The sequence below is a fragment of the Zootoca vivipara genome, chromosome 9, assembly GCF_965207765.1.
Source record: "Zootoca vivipara chromosome 9, rZooViv2.hap1.1, whole genome shotgun sequence".
Classification (NCBI taxonomy): domain Eukaryota; kingdom Metazoa; phylum Chordata; class Lepidosauria; order Squamata; family Lacertidae; genus Zootoca; species Zootoca vivipara.
This window is the reverse complement of record NC_142592.1, coordinates 26,344,858-26,372,553: the sequence shown is the minus strand read 5'-3', so window position 1 is coordinate 26,372,553 and position 27,696 is coordinate 26,344,858. Positions and strand designations below refer to the sequence as shown.

The window sequence follows — 27,696 nt, the reverse complement described above, 5'->3', positions numbered from 1 at the left end:
TTTCATTGAATAAAATTTATTTTTCTGTATAAAAATGTAGAACCAGATCTTGTTGTAAATCTGATCCATTAATAATTGTTTTGTAGCATACACTTCAGCATCAGGACCGCTCCAATGAAACATCTATCTACAAAACCAAGTTTGATTGCTTTATTTAATATCACCGTGCATGAACAAATGAGTTTCATTTCTAATATGCAAATATCTTACTCAGTATTTAAAAATGTACACAATTTATAACCATTCCTATAGGCTTGGAAGGAATTTATACATTTTTTTTAAAAAAATTCAAAATAAAAAAGGATATTTTCTTTTCTTTTCTTTTTGCTGTACTAATTACAGCACACAATTATCCTACATAGAGTGTTTCTGAGTAGGCAGGCAGGCAAGACGTTTTGCCCACATGCCACATGTGCATCAACCAACACAATGTAGGGCATTTCATTTGCACTTTTACACAAAAAGGCTAATACACATACTGATTGAAGCACAGAGCAATGTCTTCCAAAAGAAAAAGTAAGCCTGAATGGCACAGGAGTTTGCATTCATACAAATTAATATATGGAAATCCTGATTCGGGGAAACAGTCAAAGGTTTCAGTAGATCTCTTAGGGCTTTGCTCTTTGAAAGAATACCTGTTTTTAAAAGAAAGTATATATCATGTTAGAGTTTAAGAAAGCACAGAAGAACAGTACCACTAAGCCAAGAATAAAAAAAAACCTATGTTGCTAGTGGGCGAAATCAGGTTTAAATGGGACCATTGCAAAGAGACTATCAAATCCCTGGGAGGAATTCAGTGTAGCGCTACAGAAATGTGAAAGTATCGCAGCTTGCCAGACGGGGCCATCTCCCCCTCCTTCCCACATGAACTGGGAGTTACCCCCAACCCCCCATAACCATTTTGGGGGTATGGGGGGGAGGAAAGCCCCATTGTGCTAGTGGAAGTCATTGAGAAGGCTTCCGCTTATGAGACTCATTAGCTGAATCCAGTCCCCAATTTCTTAGACACCATGAAGAGCAGTAAGTAAATTGCCAATGGAGTCTCCCACCTGGACAGGAAATAAGATACGATGCTTATGTTGTCTGCTATTTGCCTTAAGGGTAGTTTCAACCCTCCAAGAGAAGTTGATAAAATGCTTCAGCAACTTTTCACGTGCAATTTTTATGGCAAGTCGTCAACATGGCTATCTTGGCCATAGTTAAATTGAAAAGTCATATAAAATACTATAAGCTGCATATGAAATCCAGATGTTGGGACTCCCAATTCCCACCAGTCCCAGCCAGTCAGGTCAGGGAAGATTCAGGTCCCCCCACCCTTAATTTAGAGTTTATGGTAAATGCAAGCAGGTATGTGCAAGACCTATTTAATCCATGACAAAATGCTTTCACCTGTGAAAGATGGAATACTGATACAAACTTAACCTACCTTTAAGTAATTTTTAAAAACTTTAGCATCAGGCTGTTGAAGTGCTTGACAAAATTCCTACAAGAAAAGCACCAGAATAATTAGCAAATAGTTTGCACTGTTACTTTGAAGTAACATGGTTATTTTTTTCAGCAACTACGAATGTGTTCCTCTCAAAATAATAATAATAATAATAATAATAATAATAATAATAATAAGAGTAGTACAGTAGTAGTACAGTAGATTCAACAATAAAAATGCTGTATGTAGATATTGTTTCCATTGTACCTGGAAATTGTTTCCAATCCTAATGAAAATGTAACCATTTAGAAATGGGATCTACCGTGTTTCTCCTAAAATAAGACACGTCTTATATTTATTTTTTCCTCAAAAAAACACACTATGGCTTATTTTCAAGGTATGTCTTATTCGGGGGCTGGATCATAACAGGGAAATGATTTTTATATGAATTTTACAGATGCTGTACAACAGAAATCACGTTTCTCTCTCTCAGGACTGATTAGCCAGATGCTGCCTGAGATCACAATTGGCTTTATCAAATAGCTGTTAAGTACTTTCCTTTGATGCCCAGATCTCATGGCTACCATAAGGTTTCTACCTTTCAGGACAAAGGCAAGGTGATAATAGGAAGTTGTCTTTATCTATCTCCTTAATCTCCTCTTTCATATGCATAACCTTTGAAGCCTAGGAATGCAAGTTGTCTGGGTCTCTCGGCAAAACGAGAAGGGAGGGGATGTCAGTTTAAAAAAAACCACCCGCGCGTCTGCGAGAGCTTGCTACTTTCCTACCGTAGCTGCAGTTTGCCTGCCTCGCTCTCTGTCTCGGCCATCAAGAGGAAATCAACAGGCAACTCATGGCTGGGCACATACCGGTAGAATGGAAGGGGGAAAAGGTGGGGGGAAGCGCGAGGTGGGCTCTCTCTGTGTGTGTGTGTGTGTGTGTGTGTGTGTGTGTGTGAGAGAGAGAGAGAGAGAGAGAGAGAGAGAGAGAGAGAGAGAGAGAGAGAGACGCACAGGGGGAGAGAAAGAGACGTGCACAGGGGGAGAAAGCAAGACGCGCACAGGGGGAGAGAAAGAGACGTGCACAGGGGGAGAAAGAAAGACGCGCACAGGGGGAGAGAAAGAGACGCGCACAGGGGGAGAGAAAGAGACGTGCACAGGGGGAGAAAGAAAGACGCGCACAGGGGGAGAGAAAGAGACGCGCACAGGGGGAGAAAAAGAGACGCACACGGAGGTCATTCACGAGGCGTCTTTAATCGCTCCTCTTTTCTTCTTCGTGCCTTCCTCTCCTCTCCACCGCGAATGCCACTTTTGTCCTCTTCACCAAGTAGCACTACGGCTTATTTTCGGGGTATGTCTTATATTTTTTCAACGCATGGAAATCGTGCCATGGCTTATTTTATAGGCATGTCTTATTTTAGGAGAAACACAGTATCTATAGATCTGTGTGTGAGGAAGCAGATGACTGTGTGTGTTCAAGCTCCTGCATGCAATAATCTCTCTGTGCATCAGTTAAAACCTGCTTGTAGCAAATAGCATCAGTCATCAGTTGGGAGGCAGAGAGGAAAGGGACCTTTATTCAGCCATGGTAATTAGGACCATTTGCTAGGGAATCACGACAAGGATAACTGTGTTATCTCTGTGAAACCTTAAATTCTGGTGTGGGTTTGTTTCTCCCTGCAAAACCTTCTATGAGCACAGTTCTCATACAGCAAGACAATGTGCATATAAAATACACCTTGCGGGTACAGGTTAGTTTTCAGTCATCTTTTAGAAAGTAAATGACACTTACTGTTTAGGATAACTAGACTAATTACAAGAACAGTCAAAATCATCAAACACTCTTGCTATAACTTGCAATCATACTACAGTATGTTTTGTTTGAAAATAACAAACATTGTTACACACAGGAAAACCCGAACTGGATTAGCTCCAGGGCATTTTGGGATCCACACCTTTCCCCTCAGCTTAGCATGCTACCCCATTCAACAAGATCCTACCCCCCCCCCCCTCAGGGGAACTGTGAGGTTTTTGATTTTTCCTGCAGGGGGACTGGGGAGCTGCCAGGGAGATGGGATCTAATCTTCACTAGTCCTGTGAGATCCAATCTCATGCATCAGCCAAATAATAAGTTTTACCTGTATTATTTCGGGAGCTACCTGTAGCGAAGGTAGATATTCTTGTTGAAGATACTGAATACATTCAAGGCCCTGCAAAAAGGAACATCCAAACAGTGTTTTTCCGGTTAGGTATTTTATCATGTGAACTTGTTCCACATTACGGGTTTTTATCCAGTTAATAAGATCATAGATTGGCTTTGGCCAGTGTAGCCAAACACTGGAAGAGGGGGGTCTTAAACCGAGTTGATTTAAGATCCTGACTTGTTCCAAAGCTGGGAACCATAGTTTTCTATTTCAGATTAAACAGGAAACAATGGCTAATTAGAAACTTCCTAGTTTAAACATGGCTTGAGCAAACGGCAAAAAGCTTGCTCATATCTCAGATTATTAAATCAAAATATGATTGTCTGAAGTGGGCCTGTATCACTTCTACATTCAAAAAGGCACCACACAGGCTAAAGAAAAGCAAACATTTTTTTAAAAAACATAACTCTGTGCAAGTTCCTATGTTAGCTAACACCACGCCCCTCCTATCACTGTGCATATACAGACTATCGTAACTCTGACATATGATCATTTTGAAAGAATAGGCTGCAAGAATGGCAAAACATTTTTAACTAATCAGGAGGCTCGGTATTTTTGCAGCCAGAAGGAATGCAAACTCAGCTGAAATGTGCAAGTGTCCAGTTCCTGTGACTTATTTTTAAAAGCAACATTCAGGAAGTTTACTTGCAGAATTTTCTTCCTGGATTTCATACAGGAGTATGTCCAAGCCAATACACACTAGGGGGGAAACTCAACCAAAACAGGAAATGTACCCTCCACAGAGCCTCTCTTCTGCAGCCTGCAAATTGTGAACTGAAACAGTGTTTTTGACAATGTAAAAAAGGATATTAATAAAATAGTCACTTATCCAAAAGCCTTACCCTTTTGAGATGAATTGTTTTTAGTGTCACTGCACACTCGGATAAAGCCTTATAAAAATGAAACAAAAATACTTCAGCACAAACATTTGAGTATTGGAATTTCAGTAGTTTTAACTACATGCTACATTTACACTTTCTGGGGCAAATAGTTCATTGTAAAAAATAACCTTTGTTAGCAGTAGAAAGGCTTCCAAATAAAGCCAGAGCTTTGCACACTCTTCAAGAGAGCTTTAAGCTTCCTAGAGTGGCTAACCAGAATTCTAAGCCAGATGGAATCTGACGCCAGATTTCAGGATTGGTGAATTCTCTTGTGGAGCTCTACACAATCTACATTTGGCAGACTGAATACTAGCGGAGGCCCTGAATTCTACTACTGTACTTGTGTATGTTGGCATTCAGGGTATCAGCCATGGAGACACAATTTACCAAGAAGCCACATGGCTCCAACTGCCTCTTATGTATAGGAGTTCTTTTTAAAAACCCCAAAGTTTTCTATATTCTGTGAATAGGCTTTCCAGATTCCTCTGAGCTCCTGCATCTTAGAAGACCTCAGGAGAGCCACCCACTACCCAATTTGGTGTGTCTACAGGACAGGACATTTAGCCATTTGTTTCCCAATGTTGTCAGGCTTCAGAATACATACCAATACTGTCTGTGCATCTGTTAAGTCAAAGGTTTGCTTTAAAGGTGCTAAGAAACATGCAGGAACAATGTGCTTGTAGACAAAGTCAGCAAAACCCACAGGTCCGTCTTTGCCTCCTAAAAAAAAAGCCAAACAAGAATATTCAGACTTTTCTCAGGTTCTCATCACCAAGGGTAAGCATCACACAGTATGAAGAAGAGGGCACATCCCCACAGTGACTACTGCAACATTTGAAGGCGGAACACGAACTTAAGCCATTATGGTATGAAGGCAACCTTACCCCAGAGTTCCACTAATTTTGAAAGTATAATAAAGCATGTCTTCTGAGAAATAGGATCTGGGTAATCAACTGCTCCTTGGATGATTGTGATCAACACATGTTCTACATTCTCTGCACCTAGAGGAAGGAAATCTCAATTAAACCTTATTCAAACCAATGAAGTGGCCATAAATAACAAATGGTTCTGGTCTGACAAGAGCAAAGTGCAAAGCTGGCCAATTCGTTTTCCATATATAAATCATGTGTTACAAAGCATTTCCCCTCCAAGGAACACACACATAATAATTGTACAGGGTTATATCTGACCTAAGGCATACTCAGAAAAGATCTACTGAAATAAATGGCCTTGATTAGATACAACCCATATGTATTTTATCTAGGCAACTCACTTTAAGAACCTTCTACAACTGAACTTCTGAACTACACAGTTCTTTCCCTGCTAAAGAACCACACTTCTATACTAGAAGAATTATATGGATATGAAACCAGTCTCCCATCCAGGGCCGGCTCTAGGGGTAGTCTGGGTGGCGTGGGGCGCCGGCCCGGTAGGGGAGAAACCGTGCTGAAACCGTGTGCCTGCCCACCAGCCGCGGCAAGAAACGGAGCGGGGCAGGGGCGCCGGAGCGATCTCTGCACCATGGCGCCCGGGCGCCCAACGTGCTTGAGACGGCCCTGCTCCCATCATGAGCCATGCCTTACCCTGATTGGCTATGACTTCACTCATTCCACTGCCAGTGACGGTTTGCAAAAAGGCAAAGTAACTCCTTCGTAACATCTGCTTTTCTAATGAAGCAGATTGGTCGTTTTCTTCAGCTGGGCGGTGCAGGACTTCAAAAATAGCACGCAGCAGAGGCATAAACATCTGTTGGAGAAATGGGGAGACCTGGTTCTATTGGGATAGGGAAAAGATAAGTTGACAAAATTAAAGTTATGGATGAGCAAGAGCAAAACAAACCATAAACGGAAAGGCAAGTAACTTGTCCTTAGCTTATTATACTTCCATATTAAAGATACAAAGTTCTAACGTTAAACCTATATATCTAAATGCACAACGGATAACACTGTTTACTTCTCTCAACTCTAACTTATTAGATCAACGCAAACTTCCCAAGATAAGCCCACATTTTTTGATAATAGAGAGCATCTACATTAAGAACTTCCTCTGCCTTTTTAGCAGGGATTCCTGGAGTTGAAATACAAAAACTGCACTTTCACACAAAAGGCATTCAGGACTTGAATGGATATCTGCTGTACACAGAGTGCTATTTTGGATGACACCATTATGATGGCCAAACTATTCTCTTAGTTGTAAGTTAGTCAATTTAGTTATAATTACCCAAGTGGAATGGCACTTTCAGCCAGCCAAACAACCCACACAAGATCATTTTTTGCTTTATGTTCACAAGGTATTATATTAAATATAGTCTTGAAAAGCCTATGGAAACTGCTTTACATTCCTTCCCTTTCATGCAACTAACTGAATGATGCAGATCTATTCCTGTTTTACAGAGAATTAACTGCAGCCAACCCATTGGGCTGGTCCATTGAGAACCCCATCTCTTTCCTTCCCTTGGTTTGACTAAATTCATAGCTTGCTGTTGAAACCAAACTGGATAATGTATGGTTTGCCCACAACCTGGGGAATAAAATCTGATCCGAAATGGGCTTCAATCCCCTATTTTGGAGCAAGTTTGCACAAGCAAGGGAGAGAATCTCATTATAAGAAAAAAGCAAGGTTTTTTAAAATGTTGAAGGCTCAACTGCACAGCATCACTGACTGTAGCTATTATATTAGAATTCTGCATCTACCACTAACACTTGAATACCCTCACTTGAATGCAGTCTCTTCTTCAAATTCCTTTTCCAAAAAATCCACATTTTAACAGAGGGATTAAAAAGATTAAAAAGAAAAAGAAATCAGGGTTTTCTGCAATTAGACATCCTGCTTCGGAATGTATCTTTTCAAGCGTCTTGTTTCTAAAAGGTAACTGCTGCCCGTCAATATTTCCAGGGCAGCTTGCAAATACAACCGATAAGTAAATGACACTAAATGAATGATAAATTCAGGCGCTAGACAGATGAAATTTGTTAATGGCCTGGAAAAACAAAAAAAGGGTATTTGGCACTGAAAACACACTGAAGGAGCTGCCAGGCAAGCGAAGGAGGGCATTCCACAAATGAGGCACCATCACCAAAAAGGCCCTTCCGACTGCCATCATCCACCTAACTTCAAATGGTGAGAACACTCAGAGCAATGCCTCTGGTGATGATCTCACTTCGTAGGCAGGCTCAAGAGACACTTATTTTAGTTCCTCACCTTTTACAACGAGGGAGATGCCTACCTTGAACTTAGCTGTGATCTGGTTTATGAGAGGGATGAACTCTTGAAGGTCTTTTGCTTCACAATCCTTGAGCATATGTTCAGAGGCTGAAGGGATAAACGGAAGAACTTCCTCCTCTAAGCAAATAATCATTCGGTGAAGGAAGGTGCGGACACCGCTTCGGAGAACTTCCTTCTGCAAGGGGCAGCTGAGAGCCGGTAAAAAGGTTTGCAGGCAGTCCAGATACACTTCAGAGCAGCCACATTGCTTTACTGTCTGCTTGTTGCTGAAAGCTTTGCTAGTACGGCTGTGCAAAAGAAGAAGAAGAAGTCAAGGTTTTTGCCATACACAAGCAGCCAGATCCTTAGGATGAGCCATTTAAAAATATTTCAGCTATGCCATTCTCAAATCAGACCAGTATCAAAAGCAAATCTGACCCAACGGCTAAAACATTTTTATCATCCTTGCCATGTTTTAGTTAAGGTCACACTTAACTGCACTTTTAATTCACGGGGACTGTTCTGAAGAAATTTTGTAAATCTATGCCCAATAGGCTCTTTGGGCTACACTACTCAAAGGCATTGATAGATAAATATTTATCAACATTTAGTCATAAGTATTTTTTTTCAGATTTGGGAGCAATTGCATTCAGTTTCCACAAGGCCTTTTTATTTTTGTAGCTCTCATTATTTCTAGTCACAGAGGGATGTACTTTTAAGAGACATCCTTCCACCACCAAATCAGATTCCCAAGCTTTATTCCCATAACAGGGTAGGAAATTAAGCAATATCAAGGGCGGGGAACCCCTCCCCAGCTTAGACTTTAGCAAACATGTGAACCTCTGCTAACATTGGAGTTTGCAGACGGCAGCCCACAAACCTCTTCTTTAAACTTATACCTCTGTATAAACTATATTGAATAAACTATATATATTGTTCCCACCTTGCAAAGCCAACAGCATGATTCAGACAATCAGCTAATGCCATTTGTCTATCCTCATCTTGTGCCATGATAAGTTTTTCTAACAGCACTTTAAACTTCTCCATTAGAGGAGTCAAAAGATTTCTCATTAAAGCCTGCTTCCGTTCTGCAGAGTAGTCACTGTTCACTATTAGTACTCCAGCAGTCTCATAAATGAACAGTTGGTCATCACTGCTTAAAAAAGCCTGGTAGCCATTTTCCTGGAACCAGAAAACAAAGGAGAGCTTTATGTTCAGATATTTCCTACGTGCAGAAATCTAGAATAGCTTTTTAAAAAATTCAAACACAAAACAACCTATTTGTACAGCAACACTCCACGCTACTGCTCAAATCTTTCATGAGGCTGAGTTACCACTGTGGGTGCTACTTATTTGGAAATAATCACTTCCGATGGTATATTCCACCTACTTCGCATGCCACAACAACAATGTGAAGTTGATCTCAAATGTCTCGAACGCATATAGGACTGTCTATGGGCCTCTAATGCAACATTCACCCTGGTCTGCATTCAAAGTTCCCAATGAAAGAGATGCTAAATGGGTCCAGGAGCCAATGAATGATTTACATCCTGAAGGACTTCTTGTTAAATGAAGAAACGATTGTTTAGCTGGGCAAGTTCCATGGATTGCATATAAAACAGTGCTGAGTAATGATTCCCATCAGTGCAAGAATTTCCACTTGCACAATAGGATTCTCCTCCTCCCCCCCCAAAAAAATCTGTTCTAGGGGTTCCCCAACTCTCTGGAGTAGATATGGGGAAGGCATGGGGTACGCCTAATGGGAGGAAAGCAGAGAAGTCCCACTGTACAAGTGGAAATCTTTGCACTAATGGGACATGTTAGTAAGTTGGATAATGCACGTATCCTACTTAGGGAATCTGTCTCAAAACAATAAGCAGTTAGAGATGTGAAAGCTGGGGGAGGGGGGCTGGGAAAATGGAGGTGGGGAAATTGTCTCCATAGGTAGTACTATGCTATATGATAAGAAGGGCTATTGGTAAACAAAGGATGGCTCAGACGGTTTAAGCAGCTCCAGGGTTCTAGAAACCCTGGCCATGAACAGCCATAACATCCAGTCTATAATCTGACATTGTATCTATGGAGGGCCCCAGGTAGCTTCCGAATTCACTTCACTTTTGGATGACCGACTTAGGTTTTTATCCTGCCATTTCTCCTCTAAGAAGCTTAGGGCAGTAAACATGATCAATACCACCCTTCCTTTATGTTTACAACATCTGAAGGCTGGGAAATAATGACAAGCCGCAGGTTACCTAGTAAGCCTTGTAGTCAAATGGGAATTTGAAGAACGCATCTGGCCAGTCCAAGACCACTAGCCCACACTTAAGATGAGATATGGCACATGCCACATGCCAAGGTCATTTAAAGAACAACCCAAACAAGGCATACATTGGTAAGTTGCAGACTATATGCAACATGTCTACCTGATAACCATGCAAACAACATGTGTACATTTGCATCATCTCCTATATTTCGACAGCAATTCAGAATGTATAACGTTGTCCTGCCTTCCTCCCCACTGTTATGGGCCCACCCTCTTTGCCCTTTTCATTCAAGACAAAAGGAAATACTTACAGGTGGAGAAAGTTCCAGCAGATCTTGTATTCTATTCAGCACATCTTCAATAAAAGGGTTCATTTGTTTGCTGAAACATAGGAGTGGAATATGCTTACAAACATTTTACAGTAATGGATGTGTTGAACAGTATTTTTAAAAGTATCAATTTAGAAGTTATAACATCTTGTACTGCAAGAGTACAAAGGGGGAAAAATAAGTACCCTAATCTTCTCTATTTATTGGGATGAGTTGTTCATCAGTAAATGATGAACAACTTAAGCCAAAAAACACTGAATTTGTTTATTTAAAATTACACTTGTAACCTAATAGAAACACATTTACGGAAAACACATTACCAGAATTTTGATGTCCTGGAGTAACAGTGAACTGATTTAGAAGAGGTGGGTTAACTACTGAACTTTTCCATAAGTCTCCCAATTCAAATTTTCAGCCGTATTTAGTATTTCTAACAACACATCAAGAAAACAAGAACCTGAATTCATGGCCTTAGTAGTTGAGGATAAAAATCAAAGCTGAAGATCGGTAAACCACACTTCTATTTTTGTTTAGAAAACAGCCTTCTGTAGTGACTTCTAGACGCTGCACAAAGTGCCAAGCTTATTATGACTATTTATATTTTGTTGCGCCTTGGTATTGCTAGTGAATTAACTTATGTAAACTTTTTGATGTTGTGAGCTGCCTTGAGCATGGCTGGCCATGGAAAAGTGGTATGCAAATACAGTGGTACCTTGGTTTACGAACTTAATCTATTCCGGAAGTCCGTTCTTAAATCAAAACCGTTCTTAAACCGAGGCGTGCTTTCCCTAATGAGGCCTCCCGCCGCCGGTGCCCTTCCACCGTTCGGATTCCGTTCTTAGACCAGGACACTATTTCCGGTTTTGCAGAGTTTGTAAAGCAAATCGTTGTTAAACTGTACTGTTCTTAAACCGAAGTACCACTGTAAAGAATGATTATGCTTATGCAGCTTCATTTTCCTGGGGGGGCAGGGTGGGAAATAGCTTTTTTATTTCTGAAAATATTCCCATTAAGTCTCTAGGTTTCAAACAACTTACTTGAGGGATTTGACAAATCTGGAAAAAAGATAAGCTGCTCTGCTTCTCACTTTTGGATTACTATGGCGAAGACCTCTGTGATCCAAGAAGGCCATCTGCAATTAAAGACGGGAGGAGTTTGATCGCTTTAAGCCACGTTGCATGATGGAAAAGGGTAATAAATTGGGGAAAGAGGTAAAACCGTTTCCCAAACTCCTTTTTACAAAAAACTGTCTGGAGGGGGAGGGGGTGTAGAAGCATTACTGATAACCAACGCACATTAAAAAATAAATAAAAGGAAGCATTTACTATGGACTTACTAAAACATTTGGAATGTGCTGAGGTTCAATGGAGAAAAACTTTTCATATCTGACCACAGTCTCAAAGAATTCCAGGGTTACTGATGTATGCTGATAGGTGCTAATACCCGATGTAACCAGCTGCAAGAGGGAGAAAAGGATGAGTCACCTTGACTGAAGAAAGTCTTGCTGAAAAGGACATCCGTCTTGAGTTCGTTTTGTACTTACAGTCCGCATCATGTCCTGCAGAGCGCCGGCTTTAGTATCACCCGAAAAGTGAGCCCCGTGAGATACTGGAAGAGCTTCAGCCAGCATATACAGCAGCCTGATTGCTACTTCCACTTCCATAAACGGTTTAGTTTGCCAGTTCCTATAAAACAGAATAGAATAGGCCCAAATAAGGCACGTATATACCGTACTTTTTCGTGTATCAGACGAGGGTTTTTAATTCCAAAATAAAGTAAAAAATCCGGGGGGGGGGGTGTTAATAAGATTATAATGGATACCCTAGACTAGAAACTCAAAGATTTAAGTATTTTCTCTGTATCGTTTAATGCGGACAACAAGACAAGTAATATCTAGGATCTCTTAAATGTCAACATAATTTTTGATGCTTAAAAAAAAGAGAGAGCAACAAATGACCAGGATGGACTAGGGAAAAACTCTTAACAAAGCTAACACAAAACTTACTGCAATGTAGTGTTAAAAACCCTCCGTACGGAAACCAAGAGTAATTCAGGCGAAACCTGTGCAAGTCTGTCCAACAACAGTTTAAGTTGCTTCCGATATTCTACAAACATCGCTTCATCTTCACCCTGTCAATGTGTGTGAACAGTACCAAAGGTGTTACTTTTTATTCTTTGAAATAAGAAGAGATAAAATGCAAACAAACGTCTGATCATTTTGACTGCAGGGACGTAAAATTCTTTGCGTAACATTGAAGTGTTTAGCTAACTAACTTGTGATAATATTCTCTCACTCTGGCAAGAGTCATTCATTCCTAATCATGGAGGTTTGCAAGAGACGAGTTAGTAGTTTTGTCAAGCTGCACACGCCACCGTCAAGTGGTCACATGGAAACTAACTAGAAGTTAAGTCTTTGAACCATCGCCTCACTGCAAAATCTGAAGAGCCCTTATTTGGTTTCAAGCTGATTTTGGTCTTTGTGAAGAACACCAAACTGGATGGGCCTTCTCAACATAAAGAAAGGACATGGGCAGTAGCTGTTTATCCTCAGGTTTCTTCAGGGGGTTAGCATAGTATTGGGGAAAGCACAGCTCCATAAAGGTAGGAGTTTCACTCCAACTTCTACAAAGAAAAGAGCTATGCCTTAGAATGGACAAAGGCCCTTCCTCAACGCTTTGGCCTCTTATGCCTGCCTGACACAAGGAGAAGAAGAACAAAAAGCTCACCCACTCCTCATTTCTACCCGGGTTTGATAAAAATAATATTTCTGCTTCACATGCAGATGAGGACGCACGCAGAGAGCTTCAAACACAAGCATTTAAGAACACAAGTCCATGTTTGCTGCTTGGCGCTGTGGTCCCTAGAAACTAAAGTGTCTCCTTCTCCCTGTCCTGTACGGAATGTTTACAATGGCACGTATTTGAATATTTACAAAAAATTCCTCAAGAGTTACCAATACATTATTGAACCGTTTCTCGAAACGTTCAACCACAAAAAGCTAAAACCTGCCAAACGTGACAGCTAACCTCATTTTCAAAGTTGTATTCTTCATCATAGGTTAGTTTCTTCATAACAGCCAACATAATTGCCTGTAGTAATGGAAAACAGTTGATCAGGTTAGCATCCTTATATGGGGTTACAATAAACATAATGTAGTGTAAAAGGTAAAGGTAAAGGTACCCCTGACCGTTAGGTCCAGTAGAGGACAACTCTGGGGTTGCAGCGCTCATCTCGCTCTGTAGGCCGAGGGAGCCGGCGTTTGTCCGCAGACAGCTTCCGGGTCATGTGGCCAGCATGACTAAGCCGCTTCTAGCAAACCAGAGCAGCGCATGGAAACGCCGTTTACCTTCCCGCCGGAGCGGTACCTATTTATCTACTTGCACTTTGACGTGCTTTTGAACTGCTAGGTTGGCAGGAGCTGGGACTGAACAACGGGAGCTCATCCCGTTGCAGGGATTAGAACTGCCAACCTTCTGATCGGCAAGCCCTAGGCTCTGTGGTTTAGACCACACTGCCACCCACTGATGAAGTAGTGTTACTTCATCCAAAAGGAAGGGTTGAGTAGGCCATCTTCGCTGCATTGTTGAACTGAATGGAATGGGTGTGAGCCCTGATTTGTACTTCGGCATTCTGAAACTATATCTGAAAAGATTGTGTAGGAAAAGAAGTGGCCATTCCATGTAACTCTTTAAATATATAAAGCCAAGCTGCACAGTGCCAGCTCAGAACAATTAACCAAAGTACAAAATTACCCTTAGCTAGCATCAAACTCTCGACTTAAAAAAAAAGAAAAAAGGATGCATTGCACCATCTCTTTTAAAAAGAAAAGAAGTCATTTCAAAGGGTTGTATCCAATGAAGCCATTGAGGGCTTCCTTCCATCTCTGCAAGAGACTTTCTCTCCCTGCCTGCTCTCCCCAAGATCTGCTCCAGAGGGTATGGGGAATGTCCAGAACAGAGATAAAGAGGGATACAAACAAGGAGCATGGTGGGGAGAGGAGGCGCCTGTTGTGCTTGCAGCAACAGGATGACATCACTGGATAGAGCCCAATACATTTTAGTCATAATGAGGTTTTGGGGGCTAGAGGACAGAAGAGATATTTCTTTTCAGTTACAAGCTCTGGGGGAATATATTTTAATTACTCTTACCTCTACATTAGCTTTTTGCTGTTCTGAAAGCATAGGAAGCTGCAAAAGGGAAGGACAAGCTTTACTTTTGAAGTGTCTCAAGCAATTTCTGCATATTAACACTGGTCATTGGTTTTAGAAACAAAACATGGAGATCTGTTTGGTTTTTTAAAAAATCATATATTTCAAAGAACAAGATTTTACCAGCATGCATCTCCTTCAAAATGAATCTGTACTGTTAGCCTTCATGTAAGAAGATCAATTTACCTGCTTCAGTATATGCAGATAGTCGTAACAAAAACCAATAATATTAGAAGAAATATCATCATCCTCATGAACCAGAAGCTGCAACATTAGGGCCACTTTTGCTTCAATAGCTTGCAGAGTATCCTGGGCATTCTTCATATCTCCAATTTTCACAAGTTTAGTCCAACTAGCTATCAGTGCTTGTCCCATCCCATTCACCAGTTTGGAGAACCTGGCCAGAAAGTCCACATCTTCTTCCTGTGAAGTTGGTTAAGCAAATTATTATTAAAAATTTAGTTTACATCACCCAAGCAACTAATCTACCTGAACCTCAAATTACACCAATCAAAATGGCATACACGTGGATACAGTTATGATAGATTTATAATTGCATTTATTATATTTACTTATGCTGCAATCCTAAACACACTTATAGAGAGCAAGCTCCATTGAGCTCTGTGGGATTTCTGAACAATTATGTGCAGGGAAGTTACCAGAAAAGGCCAAAAATGTTTCCTGAGGATCGGAGGCAGAATATCCCTAAATGTCACTTGCCGGGGAACAATGGCAGGAGACTATTGCCCTCATCTCCTGCTTGTGGACCTACCATAGACATCTCGGTGGCTGCTCTGGGAAACAGGATGCTAGGGAGGCCTTTGGTCTTGTCTAGCAGGGCTTTCCTTACATTCCCGCCAGATGGAAGCATCCTATTCAGCCCTACAGTAGCTGGAGGTCAACTAATGATGCAAGCAACTTAACACAGTTTGCACGGAGCCCTGAAACTATCAACCCAGTAGGACTTTCTCTCTCACCCTCTATGCACATCTGCTAGCATATTTATATGACTGGCATCAGATATAATTGCCAATCTCTACATGAGTAGGACTAGGTGCAATTCAGGTGGTGAGAATCAGTTTGGAAACAAGATAGCATTAAGACAGAAATAAGAGTTTGGGATGAGAGGGAAGAGTAGCAAATTACAATGGAATAAGGGGAAGGTATAAGGGGAAACTGCGGGAGGCAGTGGAAGACAGGAGTGCCTGGAGTGCTCTGGTCCATGGGGTCACGAAGAGTCGGACATGATTAAACGACTAAACAACAACAACAAGAAGGGGAAGAACCACCAGAAGCATACTATACTTCTGATGGCATTGGCAAAGAAATACAGGCGAAACTCGGAAAATCAGAGTATCGTCGAAAAGTGCATTTATTTCAGTAATGCAACTTAAAAAGGTGAAACCAATATATGAGATAGATGCATGGCATGCAAAGCCAGATATGCCAAGCCTTTATTTGTTGTAATTGTAATTATTTGTCGTTAGGCGGGTCAATTATAAATGGAATGCAATTAAAGAAATGTAATAGCGATGTTTATTTTTGTATTATTGTAACTATTTGTTTTATTACTGTGGAATTTCCAAAAGAAATCATTTGTAAAAATTAAAAGAAAAAGAAAAAATAATAAGCTGCATTACTGAAATAAATGCACTTTTCGACGATATTCTAATTTTCCAAGTTTCACCAGTATATGTTACATATTTCTTACGCACACAGCAGCTGCAGAGGCTATCACAACATAGGCTCAAGCTTTTTCTCTCTCTTTACAGAAGGGAACTCACCTGGTCAACACTGAAGAGACCAGCCGACTGCAACACTTGACACAACGTCTCCACCAGTTTCGTTTTATCATTTGGGTCCATTCCTTTATTTACAATTTCAAACAAGCAGTCACACGCTTCTTCCCGCAGAACTTCTACAGACATGTGACCTAGCAGCATGTTTATAAATCTAAAAGGGATACACAAAAGTTTTACTCGGTAGATGCAAACTGAAGTATCACTGAGTTACATTTACCAATTTGCTATTGCTCGCTCTGGAAAGGAAATAATATAACCCAGCTATAATGCCCAAAGAACTTCAAGACTGTTGCTTCTGGAATTGTGTTTGTGTTTTTTTAAAGCAAACTTTATTTAGGAAATTGAGTCTAGTCTCTGCATTCTCTAATTCAAAAGAAATGTTACCTTTCATTGGCGATTAGGCTCAATTCTATCCAAGAGACGTATGCTCCAACTACTTCAAGACACTGACATGTCAACTCTGAATTTGTGTACTGATAAGTTTGCAAAATTTGGTACCATGATTCCACCAAACTTGGAATGCATTGCTCCCTCATAGCATCTTTTAACAAGGTATTTCGGCGGGCTTCCTGCAAATGTAAGAAGTTTGTCAGTTTTGGAAGGGAACAGGTTGGTGCCAGTCTATACACTAACATTTAACCTTTTAAAAAGGAATATCAAGTGCCAACTTTGGCGTGCAACACCCTGAAGATTCCCCTCCCTGCTTTCTTATACACCAAAAAAAATGGAGGTATGGGCTGCAAGAATTCCAAAAGGTTGTTTTAAAAAGTGTTAGTGTAAAAGCTGGCTGGAAAAGAATCTCTGCTTTGAAATGTCTGTCTAAACAACACAGTTTTTAGAAGGCGTCTAAAAACAAGCAGGGATGACTTCTACTTGAAAACTCTATTGGTGAGGCATTCCACAAGACAGGGCCTGCCACACTAAAGGCTTGGCCCCTGGTAAAGGCCAGCTGGCCCTCAGGGGGATGTGGGACCACCAAAAGTGTCTCATCAGAAGGCCTCTGTGTTTGAAGAGGAGCAAAAGGAGTCAGGCAGTAGCTGGGACTGTCCTATTGAACTCAATAGGACTTAATTCTGACTAGACATGTGTAAGATTGCACTGCAAGTTTACTTAAACTGCAGACAGAAACTTCAGAACAGAAAACACCATGAGAGCAGAAATCATTTTTTCAGAAACGCTTTTCACAGGCAAGGCAAGTTAGGAAAACAGGACTTATGTAACAGTGTACATTTGAATTGTAAGAAGAGAACTTACCTCTGATGTGTGAACAACATCTCTGTCTACCAGTTCAGCATCAACTGCCATAAGGATTCTAAGATACAAGTCCACACCTCGAGGATTGAGACCCACCACAGACAGGATATCAAAAAAAAACTTGGGCCATTTCGTGAGATATTCAGTGACAAACAGCAATGCGAAGACTTGTGCGGCTTTGTTTCGTATAAACGTTTTCTCCGATTGAGAATTCACCATCTAAACGGAACCAGCATTTTATAGTAACATTTCAAGGTGCAGTATGTTCAAAATATGCAAGAAAATATTGGAAAATATTTGGGAACAGTTGCAAGCAGATATTTGCATACAATAGTCATAACCAAGTTGTGAAGAAACCTACCTGGGCCTGTAGCCATGCTATGAGTGTTTCCCTAATTAGCTGATGTTGTACTTCAGTCAACTGGGAATACCTGAAACGCAGGACAAAACAACATTCAATTTGCATATGTATATTTTAAACCCTGGAACCTGCAGCCCATCAGCATCATCTGTGCCGTAACTGTTGTGTGCTGGCTGATGTTCAGTTAGTGGTAGCAATCAAGGTGGAAGCTGAGCAAGTAAAACGGCAACCGCCAAGAGGTCTCCTGGTCCAGGTGGAGCAGGTGTATTAATGAAGCAAAGTTATGCAGCACTGGGATTAAAGCTCTCCTGCTCCACCTGGTTCAGAGTAATGGGCAAGAGCAAGTCACGGCAAGGTGCCTGCTGTGGAAAAAGCTGCTCTCCCTCAGATGGCACAACACTTCACGATCACAGAGATTGTTATGATTCACGTATCAGTCCACTACCCCAGCCTCAGAGGGCTGTCTTTTTAAAAACCTAAGAAATATGGAGCTGCCAATGGATGTGTAGAGGGCAAACACAAGCAAGCAGGTGGAACCTCCTCCTAATAACTTACAACAGGCATGGGCAAACCTGGCCCTCCAGCTAGTTTTGGGACTACAATTCCCATCATCCCTGACCACTGGTCCTGTTAGCTAGGGATGATGGGAGTTGTAGTCCCCAAACAGCTGGAGGGCCAAGTTTAGCCATGCCTGACTTACAACAATAAAACTTCCAGTAAGCTATTCTAAATTTTCTCTCATTGCTTTATTGTTTACTTATCTAACTAAATGGTACCCTCCAAAAAGCACCCGGCACTAGCTGGCTAAGTACAGTAATACTAATCAGAACTGCTGTCTATTCTGTCTTGGCTTCACTGTACAGTGTACAAGGACCCTTTCCTGATGAACATCTGCAGCCCGAGGAATAGGAAGGCGGTGGCAGCAGGTAATCTTGTCAGGATACCTAAACATTTTCTCCCCAGGTGGCTAACGTTTGGTCCTCTGAACTCCAACTCTCATTGGCTCCAGCCAGCATTGCCAATGGCCAGGGCTGATGGGAGCTGCAGTAAAGCAACAACCAAACAACCAAAGGGACAAAATGTAGCCAGTAGGCTCCATCTAGAGCAGGCATCCCCAAACCACGGCCCTCCAGATGTTTTGGCCTACAACTCCCATGATCCTTAGCTAACAGGACCAGTGGTCGGGGAAGATGGGAATTGTAGTCCAAAACATCTGGAGGGCCGAAGTTGGGGGATGCCTGATCTAGATAGATGTCTGCTTATTTTAATGTTGAAGGGGGCCTCATAAACGTGAACATTTTGGATGATGTACCATGTGCTAAGAAACCACACCAGGATGAATTTACACCCTCCAGGAAAATATGCAGGGATCAGAAACCACCCCAATTGTCAGGGAGCCCCATAGGTTTTTCATTGAACCGTCCAGCACAAAACCTCAGTAGCACTTTGGGTGGCAGAGTGGACCTTTGGCCATTTCAGTGCAGCTAAATTAGACAATTGAGAGTTAAATAAATGCATTAAATCGGGGGATGGAATACTCGAGGAAGAAAATGAATTGCACATGTGAACTAGTAGAAACGTAAGCGGTTATAATTTCTCTGCACACTAGCATGCATTTACTTTCCGTTTGCTGCAATTCTATAAATGTAAAGATGCCGCCTCACTTGTATTTAATTTGATGTTCCAGGACTTGAAAGCAGAAGAACTTGATGTGATCATCGCTGAAACAAAGAAGAACGGTACAATCAATGCACAACGAAACAATGTACTGTACGTAATAGCCACTCAGCGTGAAGGGTGCACTCTGAAAACTGGATACAAGCACCAAGGTTTTGTGGGTAGATTCAATTTGGTATCGTTGCAGAAAACTAAACCCTTGGGGTGGGAACACAGTGATTCCAGTTTCAGTCGGCTGTGTATTCTAGGGCTACACTGAACAAACCTAAAATTCAGTATTTAGCATCCTGAGCACCTGTGCTTTCACTTACAAAATCATTCCTTCTTGGAGAGCTGCATTAACACTCCAAGGCCACTTCGCATCCAAGGCCACAATCACAGACCTCCAGCAGCAGAACTCTTGTGCTTTCAGATCATGATATGCTTAAATCGACAGGCTGCAAGATTCAGTCGCTTCTAGGTCAAAGTCCATACAGCCTTTTATACTGAAAGGGAGGCAACCTAACTGAACAAGGTATTAAAAACAACAACAACAAAGAAACGGTGTCCATCTTTTAAGCTACCTTCACGAGGGCTCTTTATGAACAGCTAGGGATACAAAAGATTTTTGTAATTTGCAAATCTGTCTCTGACCTTGGCGTCACCCATGCCTAGCTTTCCTTCCTAAGGGGCAACTTGCAAACATGAGCTGATCTTTATTTCACTCTTGCCCATTACTCTGAACCATTTCATGCCAGCCATCAGTTTATCAGGAAAAAATACATAGCTGCCAAGTTTTCCCTTTTCTCGCGAGGAAGCCTATTCAGCATAAGGGAAAATCCCTTTAAAAAAGGGATAACTTGGCAGCTATGAAAATAATCCTGTCAATATCCACACCCATCCTTTGGTTTAGGGCTCTCCAGTCAAAGCTAGTCTATGACGAATCTTCTGCCAGGACCAAAGAGAGATTCTAATCTAAAGTTCAACTATTACCTCTTGTAGCACACAATATATGACCCGCCTACCTTTTAAACCAGCAACGACAAGCACTAAGCATTGGAACCAACTTGTTACTTTTTATTTTGTTCACTGCAATGCTGCAGTCTATGTGCTCTGTTCCGCTCCAAGGAATATACCTGAAGGCGTCTCCATCCCCATTGGTCAGCCCGGACACTGAGGTCCAGCGCCAAGGGCCTTTTGGCAGTTCCCTCATTGCGAGAAGTGAGGTTACAGGGAACCAGGCAGAGGCCTTCTCGGTAGTGGCACCCGCCCTGTGGAACTTCAGAACGTTCTCAGATTAAAGGGAAAAAGACAAAACTATTTATTATCTACCTGTAGATTCTTTGGGCTAAAGCTTCAGCACACACTTGCCAAGCATCTGGAGAGATCTTCAGCTGTTCAAAATAGGCCAATGCCTAAAAATGATTAAATAAATATATTAATAAATAAATAAATAAATAAATAAGTTTCCAGAAGCTGTAAAGAAAGTTGCTAGAGTAGCCACTTGAGGAATATTCTCCGAAATAATATAAATATATGAGGTTGTACTCAATGAAGTTATCCCATTAGTGCATGGACTAGAAGACTTTCCCCCCCCTCTCTCTCCCTCCCTCCTACCCCAATCTGGGATGTGAGAGTCCTCTGGAGCAGATTAAGTGGAATGCTGGGGGCCTGTGGGGAGAGGAGAGGGAAAGAAGCCTTGTTGCACAGGGAATTCTCTGTGCACTGGGCACGGGACAACTTTCCTGGACACAACCCTGAATACATAAGTTTCTCTGTAACTTTAAATCAAGCAAGGTGGGGTGCGGGGGAGGAGAAAAATGATGTCGACATTATGCCAGTTTTGCAAGTACAGGGTTGCCTACGGAAAGGGAAACAAAAGGGACAACAACTAAGAAAAAGGAATTGGAGGGAAGGATGAGAGGAGGAAGCAACTGAGAAAAATGAAGTGGGGGGGGGGCAAGGCACAGGAGGTAGAGCAGGCATAGGCAAACTCAGCCCTCCAGATGTTTTGAGACTACAATTCCCACTGTCCCTGACCACTAGTCCTGTTAGCTAAGGATGATGGGAGTTGCAGTCCCAAAACACCTGGAGGGCCAAGTTTGCCTATGCCTGAGGTAGAGAGTTGAGAAAGAGAGACCAATACGAAAGGGGAAGGAATCCCTTGGACTTGTGTGAGGTTAATAGCCAGTATGTTACTACAAGAACTAGAGAAAAGACAGGAGCACCAGGAAGAAGGCCTAGGTTACAAGAAAAATAAGGAGCCAAGAAAAGTGAGGAGGGATAGTACGTTGGTGAACAGAAAATAAGACTGGGGTCTACTAGCTGATCACTGGATGAATTGCATAGATTGGCAAGGGACTCCGAGTCCCAGCAGCTTAATAATAGCAGCAACAAAAAGGTTACACACACAAAAAAAATTGGTCTGTTAGGATCCCTGGTGGGCAGTTAATGTGGATATGTATTTGTTCTTATATATGCAGGTTATCCCAGTGTATGGCTCATGAGGTGCAGCAAGTAGCTGATTCCATCTTCTGAACACCAACCTACATCTGGCTATATATCCCAAGCCACTATTTTGCACCCAAGCCCAGTTGGTGAACCTCAAGATGTCTAGAACAAAGTACAGGTGAAACTCGGAAATTAGAATCTCATCGAAAAGTGCATTTATTTCAGTAATGCAACTTATTATTTTTTCTTTTTCTTTTAATTTTTACAAATGCTTTCTTTTGGAAATTCCACAGTAATAAAACAAATAGTTACAATAAAAAAAAATAAACATCGCTGTTACATTTCATTAATTACATTCCATTTACAATTGACCCGCCTAATGACAAATAATTACAATTACAACAAATAAAGGCTTGACATATCTTGCTTTGCATGTCATGCATCTATCTCATATATTGGTTTCACCTTTTAAGTTGCATTACTGAAATAAATGCACTTTTCGACAATATTCTAATTTTCCAAGTTTCAGCTGTAGATCCTAGACACCTGGAATCTGCCGACACCTGTGATAACATGGGCAATGCTTCTCAAAAAAACTAGGCACCAACAGAGGGTGGAAGCCTCAAAAAACATCCCATACACTTTCAAACCAGTGGAATCTTTGACTGCGGGTCTGAACTATTTACTCTAAGCTGAAATCAACATCATATTCATGTCCAGTGAGCTACCTGTTGTTACATAGATTGAGAAAAAAAAGTATAATTAAACTTACTCGTTGCCTGAAGTCTACGTCAGCATTTGGGTTTAATCCCAGAAGAGCTTGTTCATCCATTTCTGCTATGCTCCAGCTTCCCTATTTTTAACAGGATTATCCCATTCACCCACAGCAGAAGCTGCATACATCTGCAGAGAAAACAAATCAAGAAAACAAAGAGTCTGAATCACTGGCACCGATCAATACAATTACTTATTTTCTCGTATCAGGTGCTGAAGCCTAACCATGTGGAATGCATATGGTTTATTAAAAACAGGGGACAGGGACCTGTGGCTCTCCTGATGCTGTTGAAGACCAACTCTGATTAGCCCTAGTCAGCATGGCCAATGATCCAGGGCGATGGGAATTGAAATCCAGCAACATCCACAGGGCCACAGGATCCCCACTCCTGTTGTAGAACTTCCTTGTATATAAATTCAAGCAACCAAATGAAAGTTTGAACTACAATGGGAGGTTGAAGGCTATGGGGCAAGGAGGAGAGTTAGAGGTCATAAACACTGCAACTGTGTTCTATATTAAATAATACAGCCTTGGAAGTCGAATGGAATCCATTCCGGAAGTCCGTGTTCGAAAACCAAAGCATGGCTTCTGATTGGCTGCCAAACAGGAGCCACGGAAGCCCCATCAGACGTTCAGCTTCCAAAAATTGTTTGCAAACCGCAACAGTCACTTCCGGGTTTGCGACGTTCGGGAGTCAAAATGTTTGGGAACTAAGCTGTTCGACTTCCAAGGTACGACTGTAAGCAGTTTAGTCCAGAAAGAATGAAACTTGCTGCCATATCGTTGCCACAGAAATATTTAAAGGGTTACCAAACCTCCTTGTACAATTCTCTTCCTGAATAAAATAAAAATGAAGGTATGGCCTAGCTGCCAGCTTCAGAGTTTACTAAGGTAACAATGGGCTGTGTGGTTTGTCTGTGCAGTGCATATGAACTGAAAGGTGCAGAGATGAATAAAAGGTTTGTGTTATCCGGGGAGCAGTTCTTTGTTCCACTGCAGCAGGATCTTCAACCAACTTAAGGAACTGAAGACTCATCAGATTTCCTAAAGGACACTCTCATCCCAAAGAAGCAAGCCTAAGAACAATTGTAGTCACACCCTTGCTTGGTGCTGGTTTACGGGCTTTGGAAAAGTTATATTTAGAGTGGGATGGCATTTGAAGTGTCATAGAGATGATCATTTAAAACAAGTCCTGCCACTTGCTAGATCTGTGGCGTCCTGGGGCAAGAGTCTTTGAGGCTCAAATGGGGAAGTATCGGAAGTCACCAGAGCTCAGAAGCACAACTACAAGTGTGTGCCTGGAACTGCAACCTGGTCTACATCAAGCACTGCATGCAGATGAGATATTTCAGGCTGCATATCAAAATTTGGGGTTGGGAATGTTTTCAAAAAGCAAACTCATTATATCAACCCATTTCAGCGTACAAAAACATATACTTCAATGTGCCAAAATTTGGATACCCATGTGAGCAAGACATTTTTTGCGCAATTTTATTTGGAATGTAACAAAGCAATCTAGTTGTTCACAGTTTCATTAGATGTTTATACCACTGCATTAGAAGCTACTCGTTGCTCCCCAATATAAAACACACTTGACCTACATATTTTTGATTTTGTGAAATTGATATCTGTTTTAAATCCTTACATGGTGTGGGCCCCTGCCCCTCAAGTCCCAGTCAGTATGACTAGTGGTCAGGAATAATTGGACCAACAGCATCCAACAGCATCAAAGAATTTCACAGGTTAGCCATCTGGAGATAAAAGATATATCACAAGAAAGCTTTCTGCCCTTCATAGAGATTCCACGAAATGAGCAGTGTACTGTATTCCTCTACATGTTTATCCAGAAGTTTGATTCAGTTCAGCAAGTAAATGGGTATGGAATTGCATTCCAAGTTGTTTTCATTTTACTTCCAATTTTTTTAGAAGATATAGTGACTTAATATCCTGTACTGGAGTTAGTATTTGATCTGATGGGTTTCCACCCTCTAGAGTGGGGCTGGGAAACCTTTAGTCCTTCAGCTGCTAGCTACAATTCCTATCATCCCTATCCATTGGCTGTGCTATCTGGGACCGAAAGGAACCAGAAGTCTGGCATGACTAGTGAAAGAAGACATGTTTTCATTTTAGTGCTAGAATGCTGGTGGCATGATAAATAAGGCACATGTGAATATTTTAGCTCTGCTATCTATACCATTTGACTTACTATTTGACTTCCTTAGTGAACAAGACCCATCAGTGCCATCCCAGTGTTCCTATTTCTAAGCAAAAACCTCTCTGGGCTGTCAGAGGCTACTTCAAAAAATGAGAGCCACTCCTTTGTTCCTTGAATAAGCTCACTGAAGTTGAATGGGACAAGAACTAGGCCTCTCCATGTTATTGTAGGAAAGAAGGAACACTGGTCTCTACCTCCTGGGGGATCTCATGTTTGCAAAAGACAGCATGACACTGTGCTGGAATTCTTGCAGCACACAGGATTTTGTGCAATATGTAATTTTACTCCCTCTACAGACTTAAGGGGAGGAAAGAGCCCTACTCCTATACAAAGCCCTGGTAAAGACTACAAGACCTTAAAGGATTGAATACTTTGAACATGCACCTCAGTAGAAGTGTGAATTATCCACCTTATTTATACCAAAAAGTTCAAAGATTTCTAGTGAAAAACAAGAAACTTTAAACTCCTGGACGCATAAGAGATAGACCTTTTTAAAAATACAGTACAAAAAACATCCATTTTAGACAGACTCAAGACACAGTCATTTTAATTCAGGAGCGAATCTGTGCAAACAACATAAAATATATCTGTTCCCACACAGATAAATAAAGCTGGACACAAGACCTTCCATTAAAAGCGAGGATTGTTAACATGCGCCCACTTAGATCTTCCCAGTCACTTACATGGTCCCTTTCTCTCATTGTAATCAGGCTCGAAAGAAGCATTATACCCTAGCCAATAGAATACCGTAGGTTGCAATGTGTGCTTGTTTGGGGGGGGGTCTGTGTGGGTTTCTCCCAATTGCAGATGTACTCAAGGGCCCAAAACAGCTGTCACCCCCTGCACTGAAGCAACTTTAACCGTCATACAGAAAGGGTCCCAAGCAACAATTTTTAATTTCCCCTTTATTTAAACTGACCTTTCCCTCTGCATTATTTATTTACAACAGCATGGATTAGACTAGAAATAAATGAATCATTTAAAAAGTGAAAATGCTGTCATTCATTACTATTCAGCTTTCCCAAGGTAGCTATATTAAGGGATGGTGAATTAATGCCACACATGCTCCTATGTAATGTGACATCATTTTCAACACTTGATCAGGTGTGTGTGTGTGTGTGTGTGTGTGTGTGTGTGTTGAACTGTCACCACTATAAACTACTGCAGTCAAGGAGATATGGAGCTTCTATGGTGACTCTTACTCATGCAAAGATTACTAATTTAGGGCTAAAATAAAAAAATTCCTTCAGTAGCACCTTAAAGACCAACCAAGTTTTTATTTTGGTATGAGCTTTCGAAAGCTCATACCAAAATAAAAACTTGGTTGGTCTTTAAGGTGCTACTGAAGGAATTTTTTTATTTTACTTCGACCCAGACCAACACGGCTACCTACCTGTAACCAGAACTAATTTAGGGCTATCAGTGAGCAAAGAGGCGTTTTAAGGGTGTGTTCAAAACCAGGCTTATTTTAGGTATACTATTCAGTGTACTGTAGTTTATTAATTTCAATCCATTGCAGCCCACTTGACTGACTCCTATCCTTACGAGTGCATTCACAGCTCAAATGCACCATCACGCAATGACTCGCACGCTTATGATGCACAACAAACGGGGAAAAAGTTTGGCGTCAGCTGAAGTATTGCTTTTGGATGGCTGTAAAGCGATGAAACACCAAGCAACGGATGGGCATGTGTGAACCAATTCTTAATGCAAATTAATTACCCCACCCCCCCTTTTTTTTAAACGATTCCTGCCCTTGATGCTTCTCACTAGCTACCAACCAGTCGATCGGGCTAAGAAACCGGCCCGAGCCCCACTCCGTACCAACCCAGCAGCTGCTGCGCAACGGGTTCATGTGCAAGAGGCCTTCGGGTGCAGCATTGCTTTTATTTCTTATTTAAACCATCCCCTTCACGCTAAAAAGAGATTAGCCCCCCCCCGCGCCAACACGTTCCCTACTAGGCACGATCACTGGCCAAGTGGGGATTTGCGAGAGCCGGATCCCCCACCCCCACCCGAGGGCGAGGAGTGGGTCCCGCAGGGATTCCTCAAGCGGGGTCCCGGCTCCCTCTCGCCCCCAAGGGAAGAGCAGCGCTGTCCCCGGACCTGCCCGACCGGGTGGCCCCGCCACCACCCACCGAAGGGCCTGCCAAGCGCACCTCTTTGCTGACCGACCGCCAAGTAGGGCGCCCCCCCAGCCCCTCCTGGGGGCCACCAGGCGGGCCACGCGGGAATGAGCACGCGCCCCGCGCCCCCTTTCCTCACCTTCCCAGCTATTCCATCAGGGAGGGGTGGCGTCGTCGTCCCGCACTCCCGAGAGGCCGCCACAACCGCAGGGGAGCCGGGCAGAGGAAGAGCCGCCCGCTGCAGAGTGTGCGAGGTCCGCCTCTGAGCTGGCCACGGGGCCACTCGCGCGCCTTGGCTGGGTTGCGGGGAAACGCCGCGTAGCCCACCTCCCCCTTTCCGCCCGGGAAACTGCCACAAGCACAGCGAGACTACAGCTCCCAGCCTGCCCCGCGGCAAACCCTTTGAATAGGCACGCGGGGCGCCCTGTAATAACCCAGCGCAAGGAAAAGCCCTGAACCCAGGAACAGGTTTTTCCCGACGCTTGCTTTCGCTCCTCCAATCAGGGCGGTAGGCAGGGGTGGGGCGGGGAATGCTTTCTCCG

At 42.1% G+C, this 27,696-nt stretch overlaps 1 protein-coding gene across 2 annotated transcripts; it reads right to left on the bottom strand.

Moving 5' to 3' along the window:
- Positions 1-27,439, bottom strand: XPOT (exportin for tRNA). Of its 2 annotated transcripts, none has more exons than XM_035127035.3 (25): positions 27,294-27,439; positions 22,811-22,941; positions 20,920-21,002; positions 19,596-19,652; positions 17,932-18,001; positions 17,571-17,789; positions 16,701-16,885; positions 16,299-16,467; positions 14,701-14,937; positions 14,455-14,493; positions 13,333-13,395; positions 12,312-12,436; positions 11,850-11,991; positions 11,643-11,762; positions 11,344-11,438; positions 10,289-10,358; positions 8,658-8,896; positions 7,737-8,022; positions 6,094-6,283; positions 5,395-5,511; positions 5,115-5,230; positions 4,472-4,519; positions 3,564-3,635; positions 1,427-1,483; positions 1-635 (listed from the first exon to the last, which is right to left on the bottom strand). In XM_035127035.3, exons 2-25 carry the CDS (start codon positions 22,868-22,870, stop codon positions 609-611), a joined length of 2,886 nt encoding a protein of 961 aa, XP_034982926.1. In that variant the 5' UTR covers positions 22,871-22,941; positions 27,294-27,439; the 3' UTR covers positions 1-608. The 2 variants fall into 2 exon arrangements, with proteins under 2 accessions (XP_034982926.1, XP_060135619.1); XM_060279636.2 differs by lacking the exon at positions 27,294-27,439 and adding an exon at positions 24,459-24,571.
- Between the last annotated feature and the right edge of the window lie 257 nt (positions 27,440-27,696).

Coding starts and splice junctions, on each gene's coding strand:
- XPOT (XM_035127035.3), bottom strand. CDS start 22,870: ATGGATGAACAAGCTCTTCTGGGATTAAACCCAAATGCTGACGTAGAC. Junction 17,790..17,931: donor TAGCATGGCTACAGGCCCAG/GTAGGTTTCTTC, acceptor GGTTCCGTTTAG/ATGGTGAATTCTCAATCGGA. Junction 5,231..5,394: donor AAAATTAGTGGAACTCTGGG/GTAAGGTTGCCT, acceptor CTTTTTTTTTAG/GAGGCAAAGACGGACCTGTG.